Source organism: Lepisosteus oculatus, chromosome 22, assembly GCF_040954835.1.
Source record: "Lepisosteus oculatus isolate fLepOcu1 chromosome 22, fLepOcu1.hap2, whole genome shotgun sequence".
NCBI classification, from domain to species: domain Eukaryota; kingdom Metazoa; phylum Chordata; class Actinopteri; order Semionotiformes; family Lepisosteidae; genus Lepisosteus; species Lepisosteus oculatus.
Genome location: NC_090717.1, coordinates 9,843,369 through 9,870,097, shown reverse-complemented (window position 1 = coordinate 9,870,097; position 26,729 = coordinate 9,843,369). Strand labels below are relative to the sequence as shown.

The window sequence follows — 26,729 nt, the reverse complement described above, 5'->3', positions numbered from 1 at the left end:
CCATCTGGAATTTCTAATAAAGGTAATCTATAGCTAGAGCATTCAACCTTTCTTTAAGAAAAGCTTACGGTAGCACGGATGCTGTATTGTGATTATACTGTAGTTATAACAGTTTATTTTTCTGTTTCATTACGTCGGGTTAACTTCGCCCGGCAGTCCGTGGGATGTGACACACACTACATCACGGATCAGTATAATCACATGGCCGTCCGCCTGGCTCGGCGTCTTATTGGTCGCTAACGCACTCCTCAAGATCTGAATGTGCTTTCTTGGCTCAAAACTCGGGGAATGAACCACAAGAGGCGAGTAGATTGAAGTGAGCTCGCCCGTTCATCTGCAAAGGCAGGTTCGGAAACTCCTGGACTGAGCTTCGAGAGAAGTTCGCCTGCAAAAGACAGACGCCCACTGAACTGTAACATAGATTTACAGTGGTACATATTGCAATTAACTTCAAACTAGTCACGGATTACAAGATTGTCGGGACACTACAAAAGTATAGAAGCGGAACCTTTGTGTTTTTATGTTTACATTTTTTTTTGCTACTGAAACGGACTTTGAAGACGCTTTTACAGCCCGTATAACAACTGTTATCAACTGGATATTATTGTTTCCAGGAAACGGCGCCTTGGATTTAATGTCTGTTTTTGAATGAAAAATGAAAACCTTTTGCGTGAAAAAGCGGATGACATAAACTACATAGAATTGGATGCGTTGTGTTATGAAGCTGGTTATTAGCGGTATATCGACATATCGGTGCGCTCAAATAATGCTCAAAAAGAATAAAAAATAACTGTAACCAACAGGGTCCCAGTCTCGGTTATTAAAAAGCACTTGGACTTGTTGGTGCTGATACGGGACTTCGGAAAGCAACTGTGAAAACTAGTGTTCTTGACAGAACAAGGTATGTTTATTTCTTTCGTCTACGACACTTAACTACTATGATATATTTGTGCCGTCTTCTGTCTGACAAGAGCGAAAACATCCCCTTGTTAGTTGCCAAGGGAAATACCCCAAAAAACATTATTTGATATTCTGTTTCAATGCCCTAAAACGACAAATAGTTCGCAATGCCAGAATGTCATTTGAAATCAGCTTTAGTTATGCAAATTAAAACCACTTTCAGTAAACAACCCCAGAAAAGGGCTCAGGGACTAATCTTTTTGTCCACAAAACGCCTCAAAACACTCCGAAAATGATCTCGTCATTCATTCGTCGAAACGTTAAACATTCTCGTCTCTCTTGTTTAGAGAAGGTAGCTCTTGAATCTATACTCCATCCCTTTAAAACTTTGTCAACTTTATATGGTCGGAAAGTCATTTATGAATTAGCAAACCCGAATAGCAATGTGTAGAACTGCATGTATCTAGAGTGGTAATGTTTGAGTCTTCCAGAAAACAGAAATGTGTTGTGACATCGACATATTGGAAGTACAGTAGCACTGAGATGTTTCCATGTAGTTTTACCCTGATAGCAAATGCTTTTAATCGTGAGATTGTAATGGCTCGTATCGGTGAATGGCTGCTCCAATGTATATATTATTGGAATAATCTCTAACTGGTGTGGACCTAATGGTGAAAGATGAAGATATTGGTGTTCTTTAAGATATGTTCTTACACAAAGCGCTCCATGATTGCTGTACCAGAATTCACTGTTGGGTTTTTCGAGAATATTAACCGACACAATGCAAATTAATGTTGTTGTGTCTCAGCAAGCTTATGAAAGACAGAACGTCTTTGACGCCAGAGTCGTACCCAAAGCAGAATAATGTCATCATCTTGATGGGTGAATCCTGCTGTTGATGATGCGACACACAAATGACGTTTTTCTCTTGCTTCAGAAATGTTTTAAAATTGAGACATTTTTAAGTATTATTCAGCGTCTAGTCACTTTTAAAACAGTTTAGTTTGTTTGACCGCTAAAGTGCGCTGGAGTGTATTGGCTATTATTTCACTCATTTCCCGAAAGCCGACTATCTCTGGCAAGGAAGGACTCTAGTGTTCTCGGCCCTAGGTCCGATTTTGGGCTGGGGGTGACGTTTCTGTGGAGTATGTAGGTTCTCACCGTGCCCCGTGGGTTTTCTCGGGGAGCCTTGGCCCTCCTCGTTCAAAGTCAAGGATTGGGTTTGGTCAATCGGTGTCCATCTATGCCTGTGAACGTGATCTGTTAGGGGCGTTTGTACTGTCCAGGTTGCAGTTCCGCAGGGTCCTGGGACAGACCTTGTAGATTTTTATCCGTGTCTCATTTACATACAGTACTGCCTATAAGAACAACCAGCGTTGTTCAAATTGATAGTCCCCTTGCGAGATAATACTAGAAACCTTTGTTGTTTGTTTTAAAACGGAAAAAAATACATTTGATGACAGAGAGCTGCATTATAGATCATCGATTGCAGTTTTTCAGATCTCAATGAAGTGAGTTTAAAGAATTAGACGGTATTTAGCGCAGAGCAGAACGCGCTCGAAAAGTAAAACTGTATAGTACGTCGTTTCATTGTCAGGAGTGATGCAAGCGATCAGACGAGCAATGACACCATAAAGTCAGTCACGAATGGAAATGGTTAAATTCATCCTGTCGGAGTAAGTGTCGTTTGCTGCACCGTACTGTATTTTGTCCGTTAAAATTCTGCGAAATAAGAAATGGTCCTAAGTATGAATTGGAGATGCATAATGCATTGCGCTCCTACCGTACATGAAATATTCCAGTTTCTATTAGCCATCAGATTACGCACTTAGACTTTATAGCTGCAGTTTAAATTCTGCAGATGACTACGCTTGTGTATATACAGTATAAAACTATTTTAAGGGATCAGTTAAGGGCCTGTTATTTTAGTTGTAGTGATAAGATGATAGAACTCCTTTACACAACGTGTAGGTTCTTGCAATAGTCATTATGATCTTTTATAACCGTCTCCTGTAACCGATAGCTGTCTCACTGTAAATATAGAAACAATTCAACATTCAAGTTACCACACCTGGCCAGAAAGTGTTACTTTCTACGACACAGAAGAGGCTCGCCAGATTTAGAGGGAAGTTACAGTTTGAACATATTTTATGTTTGCTTTTTTTCTAACAATTGAAAGGCAGTTAAGTTTTCCCCCAAGGTGTATTAAAGTATTTAAAAGAAAGCTCATTGTGAAAATAATAGCATAACTCAACATGAACTAAAAAATGATCAAATATTGTAGAAGGCTCAAAACGTTCATATTTAATGTAAATACTGTAGCTCTAAATTTGGGCTACAGAAAAACATGATTTTTATAACTTGCTGACCAAAAGGCAGAAAACCAGGCGTGTATGTACAGACACGCTCAATTTAAATATTTCAGTGCAGCACCTGTATCAAGAAAGTGAGACTGCTTAAGTTTCGTTTTCTTTTTATGTTGCTCAAAGTAATGAAGATATACAGCAGGGATAGTCAATGTGGTCTTTCGATTAGCGCCATTGCAGAACTTTGATAGAACAAGTTATTTCATTGTATCAAATAATTAAGGATTTGAGTGCAGTAAAATTGTGTAAATAGGAGGTTGAGTATCTCTGTTGCACTCTAAAGTTCTAATCAAATAGAAAAAACTGTCAAAGGGTTTTGTGAATTATTATCTTATCTGAGGATCACAACAAGATAAAAAAAACATTAATGGTGCCCTCTTGAAACCTTAAGATATAATTTTTACATTTTAAGAAGATCAATTAATGTATTGTAGAATAGAATAATGTTTGGGCCTTGGAAATGATTTCAAAATTAGGAGCAATGGAGGAAAGCAAGGTTTTAAAAAGAAACCAGAGCGATGTTTAGCGATGGTTTATTGTATGTTGGGTTATTTAAAAGCTTGACAAATGTATTTTTTCTCAAACCACATCTCTGCCAAGTTAAATATCTTATCTGATAAAAGCATAGAATTTTTCACAGAACTCAAGATAAGCAACATGTGTTACTGTTAATAAGTCTTCTTTAATTAGTACCTTTTTTTGTCCAAATTCAACTACATTTTAAAAATGATGATTGTGTCAGACATCATAGTGTTCACAAAATTGTTTCAAGAGACGCAAAAGGGTTGCATTTGACGCATGTACGTCCTTTAAGTTTTCTTTACTTAATTCTCCTAGAATGTGAATGGTACAGTATCATTAATCTCATGGTATGATCACAAATGGCAGGACTGTGAAGGCTGCCGTACAGTAAGTGTTTTATGCCAGTCCTGTCTTTGTGAGAAACCCGTACCACCAGGGGTCACTCTAGAGCAGGCATGAGCCTGATCTGATGCAGCCCCCAAAGTGATGGCAGAGTACCAGGACACAAAATGCTCTCGTTTGCCTTCCTCCTTTTCCAGGAAAGTTTCACATCAGCTCTTGGTTTTGCTTTTCATCTTGTATGAAACACACGTTAGAAATGTGACAAAGTATCTTTCTTCCTCTGTGAAATGAGTTGTGGTGAAATCTAGTCTTTATTTTAAAGTTCACCATGCTCCTGTAAAAGCTGTAGGTTGAATGGTTGAGTTCCAGGTGATCTTAAGGATTCATTGCCTGTGCCAAAGACCAGAATCCACATTAATAATAATAATCATAAGTTAGACAAAGCCAGTGTCAGGCTTGTCACTGTTGTTGTGTTATTGTGCTTGGCTTGAAGTGTGAAACACCTGCAATACCTGCCTTGGTCAGAGCCAAGCATATTGATCATAATCAATATGATCATGGTCCTGTTGAAACATGGAGGACCATGCAGTTTAATCACACTCTCCATCACCTCTTTCCCACCTTCCGCTGGGGGTGATCCCGATGAAAGAACGGGGTTGGGTTTGGGAAGTATATGTTTCACCACCTTGAGGAATTCATGTCAGCTCCTGTCCAAGGCTCAGAGCATTATTCTGTGGAAGATCCTAATATTTTATCAAGCGATTGGTATCACGTTTTGTGGGCACATTCTTGTCCACCATCATTTTGTCACCCATTTCGAGATTTGAAGAGTGAAAGCTGGCCATCTTGTCGATGCTGAAGTGTCCTTATGTCCTGGGTGTTTTAATACAGTAAATCCAGTTACAGGCAGGCTAATCCTGCTTCTTTTTAAGCACCTTTGTCTTTGCAGTATCCAGATGTTTTCACACTGACCTTAGGGATAGGGGTTGAAGCAATCCAAAGAGCGCAGAGCAGCATAAGTGACAAATCACAATTTCACCAATCTTTTTTAAACCTTTCCATGAAAGCTCTCTACCTCCCTCGTTGAAACCTGACGCTTGAAAATGCTTTCACAGTAAGGAGACGTTTCCAGTGGGGGTGTTTTGAAAGTTGAATGACAAAAAATACTTTTGCTGCATAAAACTGTTTGTCTCAGACAGACTGCAAGAATGGTTTTCATGTCTCAGTGTTGTTTTTTCATAAAGGCATGTAAAAATAACTCTGGGGTGAACATTTAGACATCTTATGCAATACTGAACCCAAGAGGGCTAACGGCAGCATAATTTCAATGTCAGGTCAACATGTTTGAGGACACTTTGTGCTGCATCAGTTGTAAATAATAGATGAGCATGTAGGCTCTGTTGAGAACATGACGGGATTTGTCACGTGTTCTATCAGTATTTTTAATTGGGGGTGATTCTCTTTTTTGTAGAAGTTTCCTTTAAAAGCAAGTAATGTGCCGCTTTGTGTCTGCCAGTGTCTCGGTGTCGCTGGAGAGGTGGGTGAGCCATTTCGTATTCAGGAGAAGATTATCACAATGCTTCCAATGTCCTCCTGGCATTCTTCAAAGAAATGACACATCACTATAGAGTGTTGGGCCTGAAGGGCTTTCTGGAGCACTTTTGAAGTGTGTAGTGTAAATGATAGTGGTGAAAAGTCTTTTTTTTTGTTGAAAAATAGACATTTCTCCTATAGTAGAATTAGTAGTAAATTAGTATTGCAGAAAACAAAAACATAAAGTGATATCTTGAGTTACCTCTAATTCTCTGCCATGTCATCTTGGAGGATTGGTTCTGCTTAGATGTTACCCGTGAGTCTTTTCCGCTTCTGGACGGTCTTCTCAAAGACACTTCAAGAGAAATCTGATGGGGAAGGTTATTAGTGTCACAACATATTCAGAAGCCCATTGGTAGAGCCAGGTCTCGGAAACTAGATAGCATTATCATGAGGCAGCATTTCACTCTCATTCAGTGTTAAAGGCTTCTGAAGTCCTTTCAGAAGCCACATGTGTTGGAATTGCTGCTTGAAAGTACGAACAGGACAGCTAAGAAAAAACAGCAGCACAAATTTAAATTAAATCCAAACTGAGCCTAGTCTCAGTATCACAAGAAAAGCAGCTTATAGAAGCAAATGTTAAAAAAAGGTGTTTGCTGAAATAATCATATATTCAGTACACTCAATAAGTAGGACAAATTCCCAATCATGTCTGACAGTTAAGTGATATGTACCCTTTAAAATGTTCTGATGTATCTTTAGGTATTTAAGGTATGACAATTTCAGGTTAAGAAATTTAAGCTAGGATTATGAATGATAGTGCACATTGCTTGCTTTGCTTGCTATTTGAGAGGGCACAATGCTTGCTTTGCATTAGTGCATAATGATATTTGGCTAAGCTGTATATAATCAAATACTGTAGCTGTATATAATCAAATAAATCAAAGTTGTATAATGTTTAATCAAATACAATTCAGCCTGGGGGTGTGATATTTTTCTTTTCTCTAAAATACAGAGGTCTTTGTCCTCAGCTAAAAGTCTTGACAATACGAACTACGTAAAACTAATCTTCCGAGTTGAATGTATAGCTGCAAGAACACTAGAAAACCTCTCAAGAGCAGTTTCTGTATCTCAGATAAATAATTTTAATCAGTTCTTTTAAACATACACCATAGTTTAAGGAGAATTCAACAAGGGAACTGAGAAGAGCCTAACCATTTGTTGCAAGTTAAAGGGTTAAAGTAGGTCAAAAAGTAACATCAAACTTATCAGAAAATTCCTCAAGGGTGATTCAATAGTTTCTGTGTACAATCTAGCGCGTGCAAATAGTTCAGCTTAAATGGCTTCAATTCAAACACCCATAAAAAACTCATAAAAAGTAGAGTTAACCTAAACTAAAATTATTGTGAAGACAACAAATCCAAAAAGAAAAATCAGCCTCTATTATTCTCCTCTATTATAATTACTTGATGAAAAACAAGTATGTAGACGATAGTTTAGATCTAGAAGAGATAAGCTGATGTACATATTATGACAAATCTGAAGTGCTGTTAACTAGGCATAATATTTTCAAATTGTAGTTTATGTTCTTTTTTTTGTATTAATGTCTCTAATCAGATTTTGGAATGTTGTTGTGGAGCTCTAGGAATATTTTTAGTGATAGTCTTCCAAACTTCTTTTGTTAATGGATCAGAAAATGCCTCAATGGATCTACTCTACATGCTTAAATTTCTTCAAACTTGTTAAAGTCTTGCCAGCATGTTGTTAAATAACAATTTCAAGAGCAGTAAAATGTGAATAAAGTCCCCAGAGAGTGTTATATAATTCCATTGAACAGAACTTTACTTTCAAGAAGTATCTTTTTATTTGTAAATTAACTATAATGTGCTAATTTGATTATTTTTAAATACAAATTAAATGCCATTCATATTTGTGGAGTTGGTGGGGTGAAGAATCTTTCAGTTTAATCTTGGTTTTCCTGTTTACCATGCCTTGTTAAAACCCAAAATGAGTGGTGTTGTAGATTTTTTCAAGATTTGTACAGATAGCATTCTATGTAGCATTACATAAGCCTATACTTCTGTTATGTGATGTGCAAGACCAGGCACTTCTGTGCTTGTGTTTCATCTGTTTTTGAGCTGGTGTTTTGTTTCATGAACATTATCAACTCCATTTTAAGCCTAGGAAATAAAGTGGTCTTCCCCAAAAGAAAGTATACAATAACTGTGTTGAAATGGCCGTCTTTTGACTAAGGCCACCAGGTTTTATGGAGATTGAATTCATCAACGAACAGCTGCAAACATAAAATTGATCTTTTTCGTTTTGTCACAGGGCTGTGTATGTGCCAGCTAGCACATAACACTAGGGCTGAAGTACAGCTAATTCATTATTCCAGATCAGGTTTCTTGTGTCAGTTCTATGAGGAGCTGGTCACAGACAGTGATTGATTATTTGTTTTAGTTCTTAGCAAAATGAGGTCATATTAGTGGGTCTTGCCCCTGGGCCCGCAGGGGAAGCTGGGAATGCAGGAAAAAGGCTCCCAGCGTCTGGTTTTCATTTCTGCTCGTCTGTTTGCTAGTCCTCCAATTATCTTGTTTTCCTTTTGCTGAGTTCGTCGTTTCTGCTTGTTTTTAATAAGCCGCCTGCCCCCGCTGAGTGACTTCACACATCGGAGATTCCCGTCCGTGTTGGAGGAGGGTGTCGCTGGGGCGGTGGCGCTTAAAGGGCCGCTGTCCTCAACCTCTCACAGAGCCTGACTGGAGCCCCCCATGAGGCAAAGTCCGAGCTTCTGCTGCTGCCTTCTGTTTGTTCATTTGCTCTTCCAAATGGAAGCTTAAGGGATTCATGCATTGTAGATGCAATGAGTTTTTTTTAAAATGGCCCCGATATCTGACATCACGAATGAAATAATTGACCTTCATCCTGTTTTTTTTTTTCCCTACCTCATTTAAAGCTAGGGGCTTTCCATTTGACAGTCTTGTTCAAACATGCTTCGGATCCACTCGACGCCCAGCCAAAGAAAGGATTGATCCTCAGCATAAACAAGCTTTTGGCGGCAACAATAGGGGGAGTCTCTCCTCTCCTAGAAGTTGTGCAGAAATTGCTTTGTATAAGTCCATCCACTCAATGCTTCTCCGTCTTCAACTTTTTTCTTCCAGTTCAGGGTCATGGGGGAGCCAGAACCTATCCTGGCAAGCATCAGGCACAAGACCTAGAACTAGACCTAGAGATCCTAGATTGGATACTAGTCCATTGCAGGGCAAACACAGACACAGACTTGTACACAATCACACCGGGGTCAGTTTTCCCAGAAACTGATTAACCTACCAGCATGTCTACGGACAGCGGGAGAAAAGCAATGCGAACAAGGTTAGATCATACAAATTCTATGCAGGCAGCATTCTGGGAATTGGGCACCAGCTCTATGAGGCAGTCATGAGGCAGCAGCTAGGTCTTTCCTCCTAGCGCTGTGCTTGACTATCCGTGTCAAAACATAAGTGCTTCAGGGGTAATGGGTCTGAGTCCAAGTCTCAACAAACAGCATCTGCGTGCAGGAGAGCAGTTTGAGCTGATGGGCTGTATCTAGAGGTGAAAATTTTAATCCCTTTGCAGTTGCTTTTTCGGCCGATGTCATATTTAAAGTTTAAAATTTCAGTCTAGCTATTCTTTCATGAAAATACATGTTGCTATGCCTTTCAAGGGTTTATATGGAGTAAGTTTGATGAAGAAATGAGGTTGAAGGAGTTCTAAATTTAGTACTGCTATTGCTTGTTTTATCAGCTGGAGAAGCATACATGATGAAAGAAGGATGTTTAAAGGTCTTTGGTATAACAGCAATTTCCAGTGGTTTACAAAGATGGAATGTACAAAAATACAAGATAATAAAACTAAAAATAAAGCCATCACTAACTAATTTTTTTTTGTCATTGCTAGAGGCCCATAAAGTCACATTGTTATTTTAATATAAAGGAGCATTAAGTTGGTTGACATATACACATTGCACATGTCCACATGACTAAAGGTCCAAGGATTGTTCTGTTGTCTGCTCTCTACCCTGCACTTTGAACTTGCTCTCTGGCCAGGCTCTTGGGGACGTGAAAGGCCCACAGGTCCAGCACCACACCAAGGCAATGAGAAACACACATTTCTCTTCCCATAGAAGGGGAAAACAAACTTGTGTACTCTGTAAACAGTTCAACGGTGAAAAGACTTGTTGCTTAGCTCACAATTAATGTAAGGAAAGGCACTTATTAAATGTATTACAAAAATTAGTAACAACATACCTAAAGCTTGCTTATTGTTAAGAAAACCCTTATTTTTTTCTCAAAAACTTGTCAGACTTTTTTAGCACAGGCATAGCTGTTTGTTTTGTTTCAGGATTTTACGAGGTGCAGACGTCAATGTAAAAAGGTATTGTGAGTTAATTTAAGAATGAATTTGTGTAAAGTGATGCATGGCGTTCGAACAGTGGTAAAGGCATTACATTCCTGCTTTATCAGTATTATTCACAAAAGCACGTTTATTTGTAAAACATTAACTGAATCATCCATTGCTCATTGAAAATGGTTCTTTGTAGGATGTTTGAGGTGTGGGACAACACAACGTCACGTTAGAGTACATGCATGGGTGTGTACATGTGTACATTTAACAGAACTGTGTTCCATAACTTTAACATATTAATGTGGGTTGAGCTTGTTTTACTTGCTCTCTGTGTCAAATTCTAAAGAAAGAGCTTTGAACACCAACCCCAAATTTTAGGAATTTCTGGAGGAAAAACAGCAAGAAAAATTGTAGCCCCGAAGGTTGTAAAAGCTCTTTCATGCTCAGCTTCTGTATTTGTATCTGCAAAGGCAACAGCTGCTATCTACTGAAACCACAAGCACCATCGGAAACTCATCCAGTTGATACTGTGGGAATTCTCCTTGATAAACATGGCCTTTCTGATGAAACCGGTTTGGGCCAGTTCTGACCTCTCCATGTCTGCAGAAACAGGAAAAGCACAACGCTTTGTGTTTTTGGATCGTATGCGAAAGGCTGGCGTGCGTATGTGCAGTTCTCTTTAAGTATATTCTAAGCAAACATATTGAGAAGCGATTATCGTAAAGAGAAAACAGTGAGTGGAGCACAGGGCTTCCTCTGGCCTGTTCCAGACCAGTCACTGGAGAAATCCTCAGCGTGCATTGTCTTGAGTAGCGTGCACACCTCCCTTTTATCTTCAGCCCACCTTGGTCTAAATGAGGCGGCTTAACCCGGAAAGGGACCTGTCCAGAGCACTAGGTTTAGGAAGGCCGCTTGTCCTTGTCTTCCCCTGTAATCAGTACTTGAGTTATAAAATAAAAACCATTGCTCTTAACCTTACCTCACCTCACCTCCAGAGAGTGGCCAGGGTCAGGCCAAAGTAAGTCACTGCTGGCCGGGAGGTGGGGAGACGCAGTTTGTCATATTTGTTGGCATGCAGTCCTCTCCAATACCACAGAATGGTACTGCCAGTACCAAAAGGGGGAACGGTAGCTTCACGGATGTCTTAGGAAGGGAACATGTCCTGTCTGTAGCAAGGGGAAAGTAGGGTTTTGGAGCCCTGCGCCCGTATGCTTGCAGTGTTGTCAAGGAGAGCTGCATCAGTCCTCCAGCTGCTCTCTCTCCTGTTGACGGGGTGAGATGTGCCAAGTGAAACAGGAACATGGCCGAGCGCTCTCACAAGTGCCCGTTTCTGAGGCAAGTGACAAAGCAAAACCCACATCCTCCCTTCAGTTCAGAACATTGAGGCAAGTTAATTAACACTTCATCGCTTTTTTCTAACTTTTTTTTTCGTATTACAGTATGTCAGCTGAATTCACTTGTTGTAGCTTGACTTACCTTGGTGATCTGACCTAGAGCAGTGAGACCATCTGTTCCATGTTCAAGGAGTCTAAGGGGCAAATCCTGACTGAGTCATAACAAAGATGAAAGCCGTCTTCACCTGCTGCACAATGTACAGAATGTAGCAGGACAGGTGAGAAAAGGTCATGATTGCTGGCAGTGCAGGTGACAATAGGTAATAATGATTGCTGGCAGTGCAGGTGACAATAGGTAATAATGATTGCTGGCAGTGCAGGTGACAATAGGTAATAATGATTGCTGGCAGTGCAGGTGACAATAGGTAATAATGATTGCTGGTAGTGCAGGTGACAATAGGTAATAATGATTGCTGGCAGTGCAGGTAGGACAGGTGAGAAAAGGTCATGATTGCTTGCAGTGCAAGTGAAGGTTATCGGGTCTTATTAGATACACTGCATCCAGTCTACAGGTACTGTTGCTGTGTGGTGAGTAGCTTCTGCACCATAAGCAGATTCAAGTACCACACAATCACTTCACTCAGGTCCAGACAGTAGCCATTACTACAAGTGCAACATGTGGTTTTAGTAATACATGTTCTTATTGATGAACAAAAACATGAATACAGAACATCAGTAGACACATTTTAAACAGCAGCAGTTCCGTAGAGGTTTGTAGTGGCTTTAACCTAAGACTTTACACTGTGCCTTCATACTGTAAAATATGTAATCAAATAAATGATTGTTTTTAAGACTTACCAAAAAATAGAAGTTTTTACATTTTGCTTTGAAGTCCTATTTGAGATGGATGAGGCTAGTGAGACCACTAAAACAGCCCCAATCGTTGTGCTGCTCTCGATACAACGGTCAATGTATTGAGAAAGCCAACGAACAAGAGAAATCCGTGGATGCTATAAAATATGGATAGCTTTATTCTCGGCTGTTATTCTGCTTTAAATATGTTAATCTGTTGCTATGTTTTTCCCTTAAACTAGAAAAACACGTAGGGGGGAAAGTTTATATATTTCTTTAAGAGACTTTCCACAGCAGCTTACAGAATACACTATCACAGTCATTCGTTTGCTTTAGATCCTGTAATCTTATTGGTGTCTGTTTTTCATTTTGATTGCCTTCTGGAAATTCTTTATGCATCAACTACTGAGCCAGAAATAATCCCGTATCTACTCTTTCCCAGCTTTCTTTGAGTTAATGGACAAGTAGCGGTGTTTTTGGCTTTAGGACTTCACTTGAGAGCTCTGAAAAACAGCATTGGGTTGGGCCACAATTAGTGATCTAAGAGTAACGGAAGAGCTGACGGAAGAGATTTCCATCTTCTGTTGTTTTAAGGAGATGTCATATCTAAGCATTGCAATGCTTATTGTCAAAATCCAAACCAATGTTATCTGTTATCTGTCTCAATCTTAGCTTTCTTTCTTATTATCAAACATTTAGCCCTTCCAGGCACCATGTTCTATGATGTAGGCTTTTATTTGTTCTTATCATTTTCCATATCCTGTTTTTTTGTGCTCATTACCAACAGGGACATTTTAAATATGTCACCGTCTTTGCTTTCTTATTTCTCAAGAAGCAAATGACATCGTCATGACTTGTGGAAACAATAACACTGTTTATCTTCTTAGATGCCCTGATCTAAGAATTCTTTCTCTGGGATCGCACACTGTTCCCCTTAATCAGTACATTGCAAACCACAGGGAGATTTGAGATTTTCCAGCCAGCAAAACCAGCACACAAAGCCTGTTGTCTTTGGAGATGTTCAATTATATAGTGCAGCTGATTGCTGAAGTATTCTAACTTAGACATGGCTGGTACAAAGAGGGACAGTTGTCTCCTTGGAAACAAACCTTCTAATTATGCAATACCCGAAGGCTGTCAATGGTCACTAATAGGAAATGCTATGCAGGTAGGATTTCTACTCTATATGCTTGGACATATTCATTTGTGTGCTGGCTGTCACAATGCATTAAAGTGAAACATGATACTTTACACAGTTCTAACCAATCCTGAAAGAAAGCAGGCTACCTTTACACAGTGCCCCCTGGCACAATTTCCTCATAAATGTAGAACATTTAGAATAATAGAAATCTATTCTCTATTCCTACACCGGTCGTTTTGAGTTTTTGAGAGATCATATGAATTTCAGCATTTGCTTTTGTTTCGGGTTCTTTAGATGTGAAAGTGGAAGAAATAAGCTTTGGCATTTGAATGTTGTAGCACGCAGTAGCCATTACTACGAGTGCAACATGTGATTTTAGGAATACATGGGAAACAGCCGCTACTTCTTGCGCAATCCAGACTCGCGCTCTTAGGAAGAAACTTACATTCTTTTTCAGACTGGCTTTAAAACCTGATGTAGAAAGAAAGGCATGTTAGGACATGACCAGCTTGTGACCTAAAAGTGCCAGGCATCAGAGATTCAAATTAGAATTGAGCAGAATAATGGAAAATGGTGAATTTTTGTCCCGTGGATATATAAGACATTTCGCCCATTTCAGGAACTACAGTACTTTAAAGTTAATTTTTTTCTGCAAAAAATGATGCTGTTAAAAATAACTCTAAGTCAATTAAGTAAACAGGTTGCTTATTTTTTAAACAAAATGTACTGTATGTTTATGATGTTTTCAAGTAGGTTTCAAAAGGGCAAAAAGATTGAGTAGCATTTAGAAAACCGAGAAGGCTGTTTGAGGTCTGAGAAAAAGGCAAGCTTTAAAGGGTACAGAAATGGAAATGCAGGAGCAGTGTATGTAGTTTGGTGATTTTTTTGCTGGATTATACAAATTTTGTTAAACCAAAAATTCCAAAACTGAATCTGTGTCAGTTCCTTACCAGTGTTTCCTTACTCATTTCCTGTCTTTAATATTTAGAACTATTTCCAATAAAACAGGAGCTGGTGTTGATCTTCTACACAATGGATTTGAAATTAGTCTGATAATTGCCATAAGAATTTTCCAGTAATGGCTGGAAGAACATAGAAGAGTACTGTTATTACTTTAACTGGTGGTATAAATAAAAAGTGTGGTTAAACCATTAAAAATGGAATAAACATTCTGTTTATTTTTGTGGCTTTTATTTGACCTCCAGAGCACATCTATGCTTTCTCAGCAATGCTGGGGCTCAGTATTTTTTTTCCATTTCTTCCTCTATGTATATCCCTGCACACCTTTTTCATTTTATTAACTTGCTCTTGGACTTGGCATAGGGGACCCCAAAGGAACCTGGGGGTTCAGTAACCCCAGTGAGAAGAGCTTCTCAGGCTGAAACAGAAGGGAGATCCATTGTCAGTGTTTACAAAAAAAAAAGCCTTCTTAAACTGATGACTTCTCAAGATGGTGCCATTTGCTTATTTGCTGCGAATGAAGCCCCCAGAGTGCTTTAGTTATTTTCCCAGAGCAAAAAGATATTTAACCTGAAAACTAATATGTAAACAGTTAATGTGCTCATTTTACTACTTCTTTCTCTCAGCAAAAGCCTTACCTACTGTGTGTACAGTCTCGGTTACTCGTGGAATCTTTAATACAGTATGTTTCCATAGTACAACAGTTTTTTTTAAACAACTCAGCATAAATTCCTATGATATGAACCAGTGAAAAAGGGTCAGATTTCTTTGTGTAGTGCTAAGGCGAAGAGCAGTAGATGAGAAACGTATGTTTTGAAGGTTATTAAAAAAGTAGCAGCTTCTTATACCCAGGTGTCTTTTTGAAAGCTTTACCGTTAGAAGCACTGCCATTCTTCTTAACTAGGAAAATAATAATAGAAACCAGCTCTGGACCTTTCCAGTAGACTCCCCCTCAAGCTTCAATGATAAGTGTACATGTATTTCGTAACACCGATTTCAAAGAAATGGATGTACAGTATCAAACACATGACTAACCACTTGCCCTTTGTGTCTTTTTTTACAGGATTGCTGGCTCAATCTGATGGTCAAGAAGGCTTCAGGATGTAACCAAATCTTACAATGCAATATGTAAACGAGGACAAACACATTCACCTGACACCTGGATACTCCACAAACACTGCCCCTTCCAAGCCACACTGCAGACGTCTTTTTCAGTAGACCCTCAGAAGCCTGCATGCAAGGAGATCTGATAGAGTGAGGTGTTGCACACAGGGAAAGGTGGAAAACACAGGAGGCCTGGGAATATAGCACTTCTTTTGGAAAAACTGTCAAACCACAACAGATCGTGCTGATCTGTGGAATTTTGTGGCTTCCGGTCCCTCCATATTGGGGAAATTCAACTTTTTGCATATCCTCACCCTTTCAGATCCCTTTCCTCTCTTTGTGCTGAGGTACAGTAGTCCCTGTGGTTTTTTTGCTGTGCGAGCTGCAGCGATGGACTTTGAAGGGAGGCTCCATCACTCCTGCCTGGTGTCTGTGCCACCTGCCTCACCATGCTAGCACATGACTCCCTGATCTACATTGTGCTGGAGCTGGTGATTGCCGTGTTGGCGGTGCTGGGCAATGTGCTGGTGTGTTGGGCCGTGTGTCTGAACAGCAACCTGCAAAGCATCACCAACTTCTTCGTGGTGTCTCTGGCGGTGGCCGACATCGCCGTGGGCGTGCTGGCCATTCCGTTCGCCATCACCATCAGCACCGGCTTCTGCGCCCACTTCCACGGCTGCCTCTTCATCGCCTGCTTCGTCCTCGTCCTCACCCAGAGCTCCATCTTCAGCCTCCTGGCCATTGCTATTGACCGCTACATCGCCATCAAGATCCCTCTCAGGTAACAGGACTGCACTTGCAAATTTATTCCTGAGCATCTCATTGGATTATGCATTTAATTAAGTATTTTATAACACATGCTGTACAATCTGATCCCATCTTAGAGTAGATTTGTCCTGTATGATCCTCTACTATTGTTTAGAATCCTGTAGAACGTGCTGTAGGATCTTGAATCCTGCAATATAACAGCAAGCTAATAAGAAATGTTCTGATAGAAATACTAAGTACCCCATGATAACTGTAGGATTCTACTGAACACAGCCTTTCCTGTTTCCTAGTAAAAGGTTGTGGTGGGTTTCCAGCGTCCCTGCGCATCAGTTATTAGGCCTTTCATAAGAGAGTTATTCGGCCCGTCCAAGAGAGAAGAAAAGCATGAGGAAGACACAAAGGGTCCTAGAAATTGGTTTTCTCTGAAATCTCCAGATATACAGTACAACAGCTCTTTCTTTAGGCTGATGTCTTGTCCGTCTTTTTTCCCAATGGCGTGATTTTAGCATTGTTATAAAGCCCCATGCGTATTGTGAAAAGAGCTGTGGTAATTCTTCATGCCCCATATGAACACTTTAATATGTCTTTCTGGCTCGTAGAGCTAAAGGGGTACTAGGCACGCAAAGGATACACAACGCTCAAATTCTGGCAATGTCTGTAAATAACCTCTGACATACCTAGGACCTTTAACCTCAAGCAAATGTTATTTTGCTTCAAGGGTCAAAATACTAATCTTTGAGTGGAATCTAAAGCTTTTTTCCCCCTGAGGCATTCCTGATAACTTCTGTGAAAGGCACTAGCAGCCAAACCTCCTGATGAGGAATGAAGAGTAGCTTGTGCTTTTGTTGGGAAATGTGCTCCTCGGAGTCAGCTGTCCTCCTAGTGTAGTTAATTCTAATGCTTTCTGGGAAGAATACAGGGTAGATGGCACCACAGGCATGTTTTCTGACATCAGAGCACAGAATGTGTCAGAGATCAAAGGTACTGTACTTTTTCATGTGGTAAAAACAATAAGCCAACATTACAATACAAATGCACTGATTTATTGTTATGGCTTGGTACTGTAATGTAAGAATTCATTTATAATCTGCATTAATTGAAGCATCCTACAGAAAGTACTTCTTTTTGGCCCCTGGGCACCAGTGGCCATTAGTAGTGGACAAGTCCCTCACCTGTACAGCCTGAGGGGTGTTCCTGCCTTGCACAGGGCATGTTCATCTGCTGAGGTTCTTGGTATTGCCTTATTAAAAAATTAAAAAGGGCACTGCTACATTTGGAAATATAATTATTTCTCAGAGTTTTCTATTTAACCTGCTGTGAGTATCTGTTGCTGCTGTTCTAGTAGCAGTGAGTGTATCCAAATTGACTATTGCATTTCCTTTGCCGCACGTAGAAATTCCACAGAATCCACCCTCTGGGGCTCTAATTGAACTGCTTGGGTGATGAATGGCTCTGAGTATGACACAAAGCTTCAACAAGTACAGACCCGCCCACAATTTCCCAGGTGTGTGAGAAACTGTTAGGTTTTAATTGAACTGAATAGGTGATAAATGGCTCTGAATATGAGCCATACTGTAGGTTCCACTCATAGAGACCTGCTCATAGGCTCCCAGTACAAAGAGTGCAAGAATCACTTTTAGTTACACAGGCCACAGGCCCACTTTGTGATGTGTAATTAAAATGTAATAACATTGTTATATTTTTATAGCCCTTGAAGTGAAAAGACTGTTATGACAAACACAATCACATTTGCTATTTTGCAGATTAATCTCTCCAGGCGACTAAAACATATGTAAAATGGGTCACCCTGACCTACTCAGAGGAGATTTATTTTTAATCAGAGGTGCTCAAGTTGTGAATGGTTTGTTTGATGTTTGAGCACCTACAGTAAGTCTACTATTGTTTTCAGTGCTAGAGTCTCATGAGAACCAGTAAAAGCCAACTTCAAGTTCATGTACAGTATGACTTCCTTTATGCAAACAAGATTTTCCTGCAGGGCATTTTGCTCTGTTATAGTAAATAAACAAATTTAAGCCTTAATAAGTTAAACAGACTGTGATTATAAAAACTGCTTTGCTAAACAAAGCTGTAGTTGTATGTAGTCTCCGCCAGTCTGTTTTGGAAGATAATCCAAAGTTTACTTTCCCCATAACCGTGAAGTATGATGTGTTTAGCCATCACTGGGCAAAAAAGAATGGACAAATGTTGGAATATGTGCTAGTTTGGAAATCTTCAGACTACTCATTAAGTCTGCCTTATTAACATACAGGAAGTGCTTCTAAAGAGGCCACTACAGAAGGATGACAGGAGCAGAGTGAGAATGATTAGTGATAAGCTCATTCGAATGCGTGTCTTTTTGTTGTGGGTTCTCCAGAGCAATTCTTGACTAATACCTGTTTGTAAGATCAGTGTGGTAGGAAGCATTGCTTTCTGTTTCAATTTTTTTTAAGGTGGATTCTTTCATTTTCTCAGTGGTATTTGCACTTTCCATTCAGTGTTGTTGTGTCCTGTAAACCAGGCGTAGTGACCAATGAGTCAAGGATTGAATTTGGAGAACCTATCAAAAAACACTCCGCAGTTGTCCTGCAGTGTCCAGGAGGCAAACCTATATCAGACTCATCTTTGAGCTATAGACATTGTATATGTATACATTGTATACCCATTCCTGAAATTCACGTGCCAGCTAATTGTCCCATAAAAACCAATCAGACAGGTATCTAAATAAATATAAAATCACAAAATTAAGGTTAGAAAATAAGGTTACATTATAATAGATAATAATGCAATAGAAATTGAATAAAATAAACTCAGACAAAACTCAATATACTGTAAATACAGCTTACTAGGAATTTGTGAATCAGGCCAGGTGTTACCCTGCAAATCACAGTTGGCACCCCACTGAAGCTCGGCAGGAGGGAGCCTGGCCAGTACCTGGATGGGAGACTTCTGGGAAAGCTCCCTGGAGCTGGAAGAGGTGATAGTGGGACCAGTAGGGGGCGCTCACCCTGCAGTCAGTGTGGGTCCTAATGCCCCAGTATAGTGATAGTGGATACTACACTGGGGAAAAAAGCGCCGTCCTTTTGATGAGTCATGAAACTGAGGTCCTGACTCCCTGTGGTCATTTAAAATTCTAGGGCGTTTCTTGAAAAGAGATGTTACTCTGGTGTCCTGGCCTCCTGATAATCCCAATCTCTGAACTGGCTTCATTACTCTGCTCTCCTCCCCATTGAGAGCTGGTGTGTGGTGGCACACTCTGACTGCCATCGTGTCATCTATGTGGGGGCTGCACACTGGTGGTGGTGGTGGAGGAGGGGAGTCCTCATTACCTGTGAAGATCTTTGAGTGGAGTATCCAGAAAAGAGCTATATAAGTGTAAGGGTTATTATCAGATTCAGCATCTGGGCAGTGTGCCCCATACTCCTACAACCCTTTATGTTAAAGACATTCCTTATAAGAAAATACTTTAAAGATTTTTGCTCATTTTTTTAATATGACTTGTTAAAACAAAAATATTTCATCTTCTGCCCATTCCAGACTGAGTTTTACATCTTTTTATTTTGACCATTTCAAAATGTTTTTCTTGGAAGTGTCAATACTATGCACTGTGGGGTATGTTTGGTCTACAGAAATGTGTCATTGTGCTAAAAGCACATTTCAGCAAATGTTCATTGCATTCTGTCCTGTTCTAAAACAGCGCAGCTCTGTCACAGACCAGCTGAAAGAGACTACAGTGCATTAAACTTGCCCTTTAAGATGGTGGGTGATTTACAGATGTGATGGATTAAATAGTGGCTACTGACTGGTATTGATTACCCACTGCTTTGCTCTGGGCATTTCACTTTAATTTCCACTGATTAGGAATTTTCATTTCAACAAGGTGGCTAGAGGCAAAACAGCAGAATAGCGTTCTTAGTGTTTTTGATTAACTATCACCTTATTTAGAGGGATCTTAATCTTTTGTTCTTTTTAAATGTTTGTCATTTGTAAAAAAAATCTCAGATGTGTCTGATTTTAATCCATGTCGGGATTCTTTGTTAGATCAGTGTGAGGAGAAATGTGATGTGAAATGTAATCTTTTTATGGAATATATAAAAAGAGATGTGATTTTTTTCTCAGTGCATTGGTCCTTTTAATACTGGGCACAAGCAACACTGAGTTCCCTGATCCAAACACTCACTGACGTGTAATGCTTCTGTGATAAGCTTTTATCTTTTTGAAACATGTACCTTACATTGCAGGCTAAAAATTGAATAAATGTCATGTCATTTGCCAAACCGCTTTATACCATATGGTGTCTTGAGAAGCCAGTGTCTACCCAGCAGGCAGCGGGCGCAAGGCAGGGTTCTCCCTGGACAGGGCGCCAGTCCATTGCAGGGCCAGTGCAAGCCAGTCATACATGGGGACAGTTTGGAGGCCACGGTAAAGGCCGAAGGGGGAAATTTGACCCGGACACCGGGATAACTCCTTACTCTTTTCGAGAAATGCCCGGGGATCTTTAATGACCACTGAGAGTCAGAACCTCAGTTTAACGTCTCAGAGACGGTGCCAACTACAGTATAGGGTCCCCTGCCACTATACCAGGGCATTAGGATCCACACAGACCGCAGTGTGGGCGCCTCCCGCTGGTCCCATTAATGCCAATTCCAGCAGAAACCATAGCTTTATCTATATCTATATCTAAAAGATCTATGACATACATTGATCTTATAAATAATCAAGATCTTATACCACTTTATGTCTAGAATGGAAAAAACTACAAAGCTTTTTTCTTTATTGTCCCTCATGACTAATAATCTTCTCAAAGCCTAAGACCAACAGAAGGAAATTAAACAATTGCTTCCAACTTACAGGTTTTTGGTGCCATTGATTAAGCAGAGATACTGTGTGTCCGAATCTGAAAGCAGGAACGGATACTGAGAATTTCATGTACTGGAGAGACTACAAAAACGCAATCCTTCTAAGTGTTAGGTATTTATAGTGGGAAGTGTGGTTGAAATCTAGGGTGTAAGATGGACAAGTTATGATCATATTCTCTGTTGTGTGAATCATTAAGATTTGCCTGCAAACTGTGTTGAGAATATATTACAGATAATTGGATGTTCTTTTAATTGTATTAAGTATATAAATAATAGCAGTGCTCTCACTCATTTGCCTTTAGGTTTCACATTTGTTCCTGAATTGAATGTCCTTGTTTAATCTTGTTTCAGGTACAACAGTCTGGTGACTGGCCAGCGGGCTAAAGGGATAATTGCCATCTGCTGGGTTCTGTCAGTCATTATTGGGCTGACGCCCATGCTGGGTTGGAACAAGTGCACCAACTCAAGCAACACCTCCCAGACCTGCCCTGAGGGCATGATGGCCTGCCTGTTTGAGGAGGTGGTCACTATGGACTACATGGTGTACTTCAACTTCTTTGCCTGTGTACTGGTACCCCTGCTGCTAATGTTGGGCATCTACTTGAAGATCTTCATGGCCGCCCGGCACCAGCTCAAGTTGATTGAGCTCAAGGCCGTTCACGGGGAGAAGTCCCGGTCCATCCTGCAGAAGGAGGTCCATGCGGCCAAGTCCCTGGCCATCATCGTGGGGCTCTTTGCTGTCTGCTGGCTTCCTCTTCACATCATCAACTGTTTCACCCACTTCTGCCCTCACTGCCCTCGTCCTCCTAGCTGGATCATGTACCTGGCCATCATCCTGTCCCATGCCAACTCTGTGGTCAACCCTTTCATCTACGCCTACCGCATCCGGGAGTTCCGCCTCACCTTCAGGAAGATCATCAGGCGCCACGTCCTGGGCCGCAAGGAGCAGTTTGAGGGCGGCAGCGCCAGCACCAGGACTTCCACCCACGCAAGCGTGGCAGAAAACCCCACAGGCAAAGCCAACGGCTGCCCGCTGGATTTGTACACCGAGCGCCAGGGCGGACAGCTCTGTAACGGCCACAGGCCACCTGGGGAGAACCCCCCAAACAGACAGCTGGGCGTAAACAAGGCCCACTCAGGATTCATCCCCAACAGCCATCTTGTGGACATTCCATTGTCGTCGCCACGGAAACAGCAGTCTCAGCGCCAGCAGCACAACAGAGGCCTCCCTTTTTGTACAGAGCTGCCTGATGTGAAAGGGACCAAGGAGCTGTGTACAGTTCAGGTCAAATCGCTGTTTTATGAAAAGGCCACTCAATGTCCAGACCTCACACAAGTGTCCTGATATTTTTATCAGGACTGTATCCATCAGGACATGAAGCTGTCTTGCAGTATTTATTGTCTCCTGTCTTACATGAGGAAAGAGGAACCTAATGTTCTGTGTACAATGAACTTGAAAATCGGAACAGACGACATTTTAGGTTCACCTTGCACTGAGGGAATGTGGGTGCAAAGGTCAGAGTTCAAGCTGAAAGTTGCGGGACACTACCTTTGTCACCCTGTGTTTCACAAACCACTGATTTTGGAGGAGGAGTTGAGAATGAATATTTAGGCTTAAAGCCGTTCGCTGTCCAAGTGTTATTACTGTTCCTCAAACTGAGATTGAAATTATTTTTTAATATTTAAATGAAGACATGCCTGAGGTATATGTACAGAAGCACTGAGATATTAGGAAGCAGCTTTCTGTCCCACAGGTTACAATAAACCTTAGTCTGAGAGGATTTTCAAGAGGCTGCTTAAAGTCTTAACCACTCTGGGGAAAGTCTAAAAAATTCCCATTTGGAAGACCAGCCCCGGCCTTAGGCTGTGACCGTAACACTTCCAATAATAATTATTTAAGGAAGAAGAAGCCAAGTTAACTTTTATGTGGATGTTTTGTTGTTTTTTTATTTATATATTGTTGTTTATACATTTTTAAATGATTGATAGCCTATAATTAGGCACAGATACAGATCCCTAATTATATTCTTGCTTGAGCACCCCTTCATGTTAGAAGTGCCTGTCTGACGCATTTGTTCTGTAATTGTGGTGGTAACAACACGGAAGGCCGGCCATCACCACATTGTAGGGATGAGCACAAGGTCACATAATTAGGGGTCTCTGCTATTTATTCAGAGTTGACTGGAGGAGATGTTTTGTAGCCAGACTTTTTCCTAAGGACACGATTTCTCCCTGTCATTTCCACTTCAGTTTTTAACCACATCTTGTTTCCAAACAAGTGCATTCTTAGTATCAGATGCAGTATTGAGTATTCAGTCTGTCTGTTGTTTAGCCAGCAAGGAGAAGAAAAAAAAATCATTGTTAATCAATTAGGCACTCTTTATGTCTTTGCCCATTGTGTACAATATTTCTCTCACTTTGGAGAAAAATGCAACATTAAGTGCCCTCAGTTCCAAATAAATACATTTTTATCTAAACATGTCCTCTCTATTTTCCTGTATTTTTTGCTTGTACACAGATCTTTTTCTAATAAGCCCCTGAATCTGAATGTACAGTAGTTGCTATAGTAGTAAAGCTAAAGGTTTGTTTCTCATGTAAAGAAGTGGTGTAAAATATTTTTTTCAGGTTCCTTTTATTATTCACATGTTTAAATGTGGGTTTTTTTTAAATATTTTTTAAAAAAATCAGGGACATAAAAGAACAACAAATAAGAATGTCTCTGTATTTTGGGAGCATTATGAAAAACATACAATTGTAAAACTTTAACACAACATGCTGCAGAAGAAAAGAAAGGTGATTCAGCAGTGGTCTTTGTGGCATTATTTTAAAAATATCCTTTGTGACCATTCTTCCTTAGTGGATTCCCAGAAGTTACAGTAAATGAATCATTAATAAGACTCATTCAAACCACTAATATCTTGTGCCTAAGGTCACCTAATTAAAAAAGTGGCTGCTTAAAACAACAGTAGAATACACAAACCTGATTAAAATATAAGCTCTTTACTATCAAAATTATGTTAGGCCTGTTTTTTAGTGTGCCTTGTAAGTGCTATGTATTCACAGATGGTAAGTAGAAGCTCATGTTTCAGAATGGCTCTGCTGGTTTATTTAAAAGCTAAGGTCATGCAGCTGTTCATCAAGGTGATTCTGGACAGGAAAGCGCATGACAGCTGCTCTGCTCTTATTCATTTTTTACTTGCTGAAAGAAAGCAAAAAAATCCTTCAGCGTGTATGTCCTAATGTCGAAGTCACCTTTTGAATCCAGCATTATTAATTGCTCATCTATACTACAGCAAGATGATATCAGAATTGTTAAAGGCCTGTTAAAAACGTTGTCATGAAGGCTTTCTGAACTACAGCGTCCCAGTGTGTGTTTGTAGATGTGTAGTATAGGTAAAAAGCCAGAAATTTTGAAGTCTGAAATTCAATTACTTAATTTTTCCTTGTTTTGAGCTCCAGGTCAGTTCACAGGGTTTGCCTGATGCCCCTCTGTTCATGTTCCCAATAGCTGTAGGCACTTTCATCACATTAGGGGGCATTTAAAACTGAGAGCAAGGGCGAAGGGTTGTGGGACTATGGAACAAGCTACCCACCCTTGGTCCTTGTTGTTGAAGCTGTTGCCCCGTAATCTGTCAAAAAACAGGTGAATGATATTCTTAAATCCATTCACCACTAATTACCACATTAGCTCGATGCTCCAAATAGCCTCCTCTCATTTGTAACCTTTCTTATGTTTTTAAGGTTGAGAGCAAAGCAGTTATTAGGTAACTGAATATCATTCCCCCTGGGCCCATCTGCATCTCCCAGTCATTAAAGATACTTGCTCTGAGCACAGACTGAGCCCTGTGTGCCAGATGTAGCTGCTTCAAGACTTGGTGATTCCAACACCAAGAATTGACCATGAGCTTGTAAGGCTTGTTAATGCATAACAGTCTCATGATTCCTCCGATTAATGTTCATTCTCTCCTTGGCACTGTTCTGACTCTCAGCATGAAAAATTGTATATGGTTCTCAAAAATGTACATTATGAAGGAGAAGTGTACAACAATTCCCTCCTCCTCCACCATCAGGATACTGCATGTTTACCTATAGTTTTAGGTTTACCCTTGCATACTATAGGTAAACTACTATACTATACCTCTCTAGTTTTGTTGTTGCTTGGTTTGGCTGGATCTTAACCATATCAGCCAGTCATGATACAGGTAAGCGTTTGTTTGTTTTTTGTGAGGGATTGACGTTGCATATATTATATATGGTCATTGGAGGGGTTAGTATCATTCACTGATTATTAGGACGAAGGTTTCAGTCACAAGAATAATAGTAAGCGAAGACACATCTAGAAACCATTCACTTTAAAAAAATATAATATTTCACTTACGTTCACTAGGTAAAAAAAACAATGAAATGAAGCAAGATGAAATGAAACTGTTAGAATATCTCTAAGGAACTTTGTGTTAGAAATAAATAACTCAGTTTGTTTCTAACAGTACTATTCTTGCAGTACAAATACCACTTACAGGCTCTGGAGTGTTTTTTTCTATTGCAAAAACATATTTATCCTTTTTTTCCCAGCTTCCGAGATAGTGAGGACTTCGGCACATTGCTTCCTTGTTCCCAGCCTCTGACTAAACGAGATTCCAGGTTGGTGGCAGTTTTAATTTCTCCCGGGAGGTTTCTTTTTGTGAAGAACATCCAAAAAATATAGCAAACAGACCGAAGTCCAGAGATTCCAGGGCAGCTGACTTTTAAAGATATCATCTGCTGGCCTTCCCTCCCCTAATGTTGCATTCCAGCCCCACAAACACACACAACCTCCGTTCACCACCCTCTTCCTCAGTAATGTAATAAACATAATTGCTGGATCTGATGATGAGTCTCTGCAATGTATTCAAAATTTTCAAGTCAATAGGAAATCATTACTGCTCTGTAAAGTTAATAGCATCTATTAGTGACAGCTGGAGTCCTTTCAGCAGCCATAATCTGGGCATAAATCAAGCTGAAGTTTATTTTTGGCAGTGATACAGGCATCTGTAAATGCAGTGATTGAGAACCAAGACCAGCAAGCTGTATGCAAAAAGCAGAAAGCCGCATGTTTGAGGGCGACATGTTTATACAATAACCCATTCAAATCAAGAAGCAGAGAGGGGCTGAGACTCATTGTATTGCCTGGGTGGTGTAGTGATACAGTAAATGTTTTTGCCTCCAAGGTCTGGGATGCTGAGTTAAAGTTTGGGATGTGGCTACTTCTGTGTGGAATTTGCACATTTTCCCTACATTTCTATGGAAATTCCCTGGGTGCTCCTGATTTTCCAAAATAAGCTGACTAGGATGACTGGTGTCTCTAAATTGTGTGTGTGCCCTTCCATGGACGGGCATCCTGTCCAGGGGCTTGTCCTCCTCCTGTGCCCTACACTCCCAGAATAGGCTCTGGTTGGCTTCAGCCATCACCAGGAACAACCTCCTAGAGTTGACCCTGAGAGAAATACCATGGTGGCCTTCAGGTTTATTAATTGTGCATCAGTCTCTTATCAGAAGCACCATGTAGAAGTACCACTTTTGAGTTTCTCAAGTTGAGACAGCATTGCTCACCACATCTGAAAACACACTCTCTGCATTTTACCCATTTGGTCTTAACAGGTAAAAAAACTGTTGGGCAGGTTGAAATGATCTT

General features: G+C 40.3%; 1 protein-coding gene across 2 annotated transcripts; it reads left to right on the top strand.

Moving 5' to 3' along the window:
- On the top strand, positions 1-23,538 carry adora2aa (adenosine A2a receptor a). 2 transcript variants are annotated; one of them, XM_006640418.3, is made up of 3 exons: positions 1-901; positions 15,394-16,215; positions 21,410-23,538. In XM_006640418.3, the coding sequence occupies exons 2-3, from the start codon at positions 15,884-15,886 to the stop codon at positions 22,401-22,403; spliced, it is 1,326 nt and encodes a 441-aa protein (XP_006640481.2). In that variant the 5' UTR covers positions 1-901; positions 15,394-15,883; the 3' UTR covers positions 22,404-23,538. The 2 variants fall into 2 exon arrangements, with proteins under 2 accessions (XP_006640481.2, XP_015221475.2); XM_015365989.2 differs by lacking the exon at positions 1-901 and adding an exon at positions 13,342-13,397.
- Positions 23,539-26,729: the final 3,191 nt, after the last annotated feature.

Excerpts from the sequence above, each read along its gene's own strand:
- adora2aa (XM_006640418.3), top strand. The coding sequence starts at position 15,884 with ATGCTAGCACATGACTCCCTGATCTACATTGTGCTGGAGCTGGTGATT. Across the intron at positions 16,216-21,409 it reads GCCATCAAGATCCCTCTCAG|GTACAACAGTCTGGTGACTG; the intron begins GTAACAGGACTG and ends ATCTTGTTTCAG.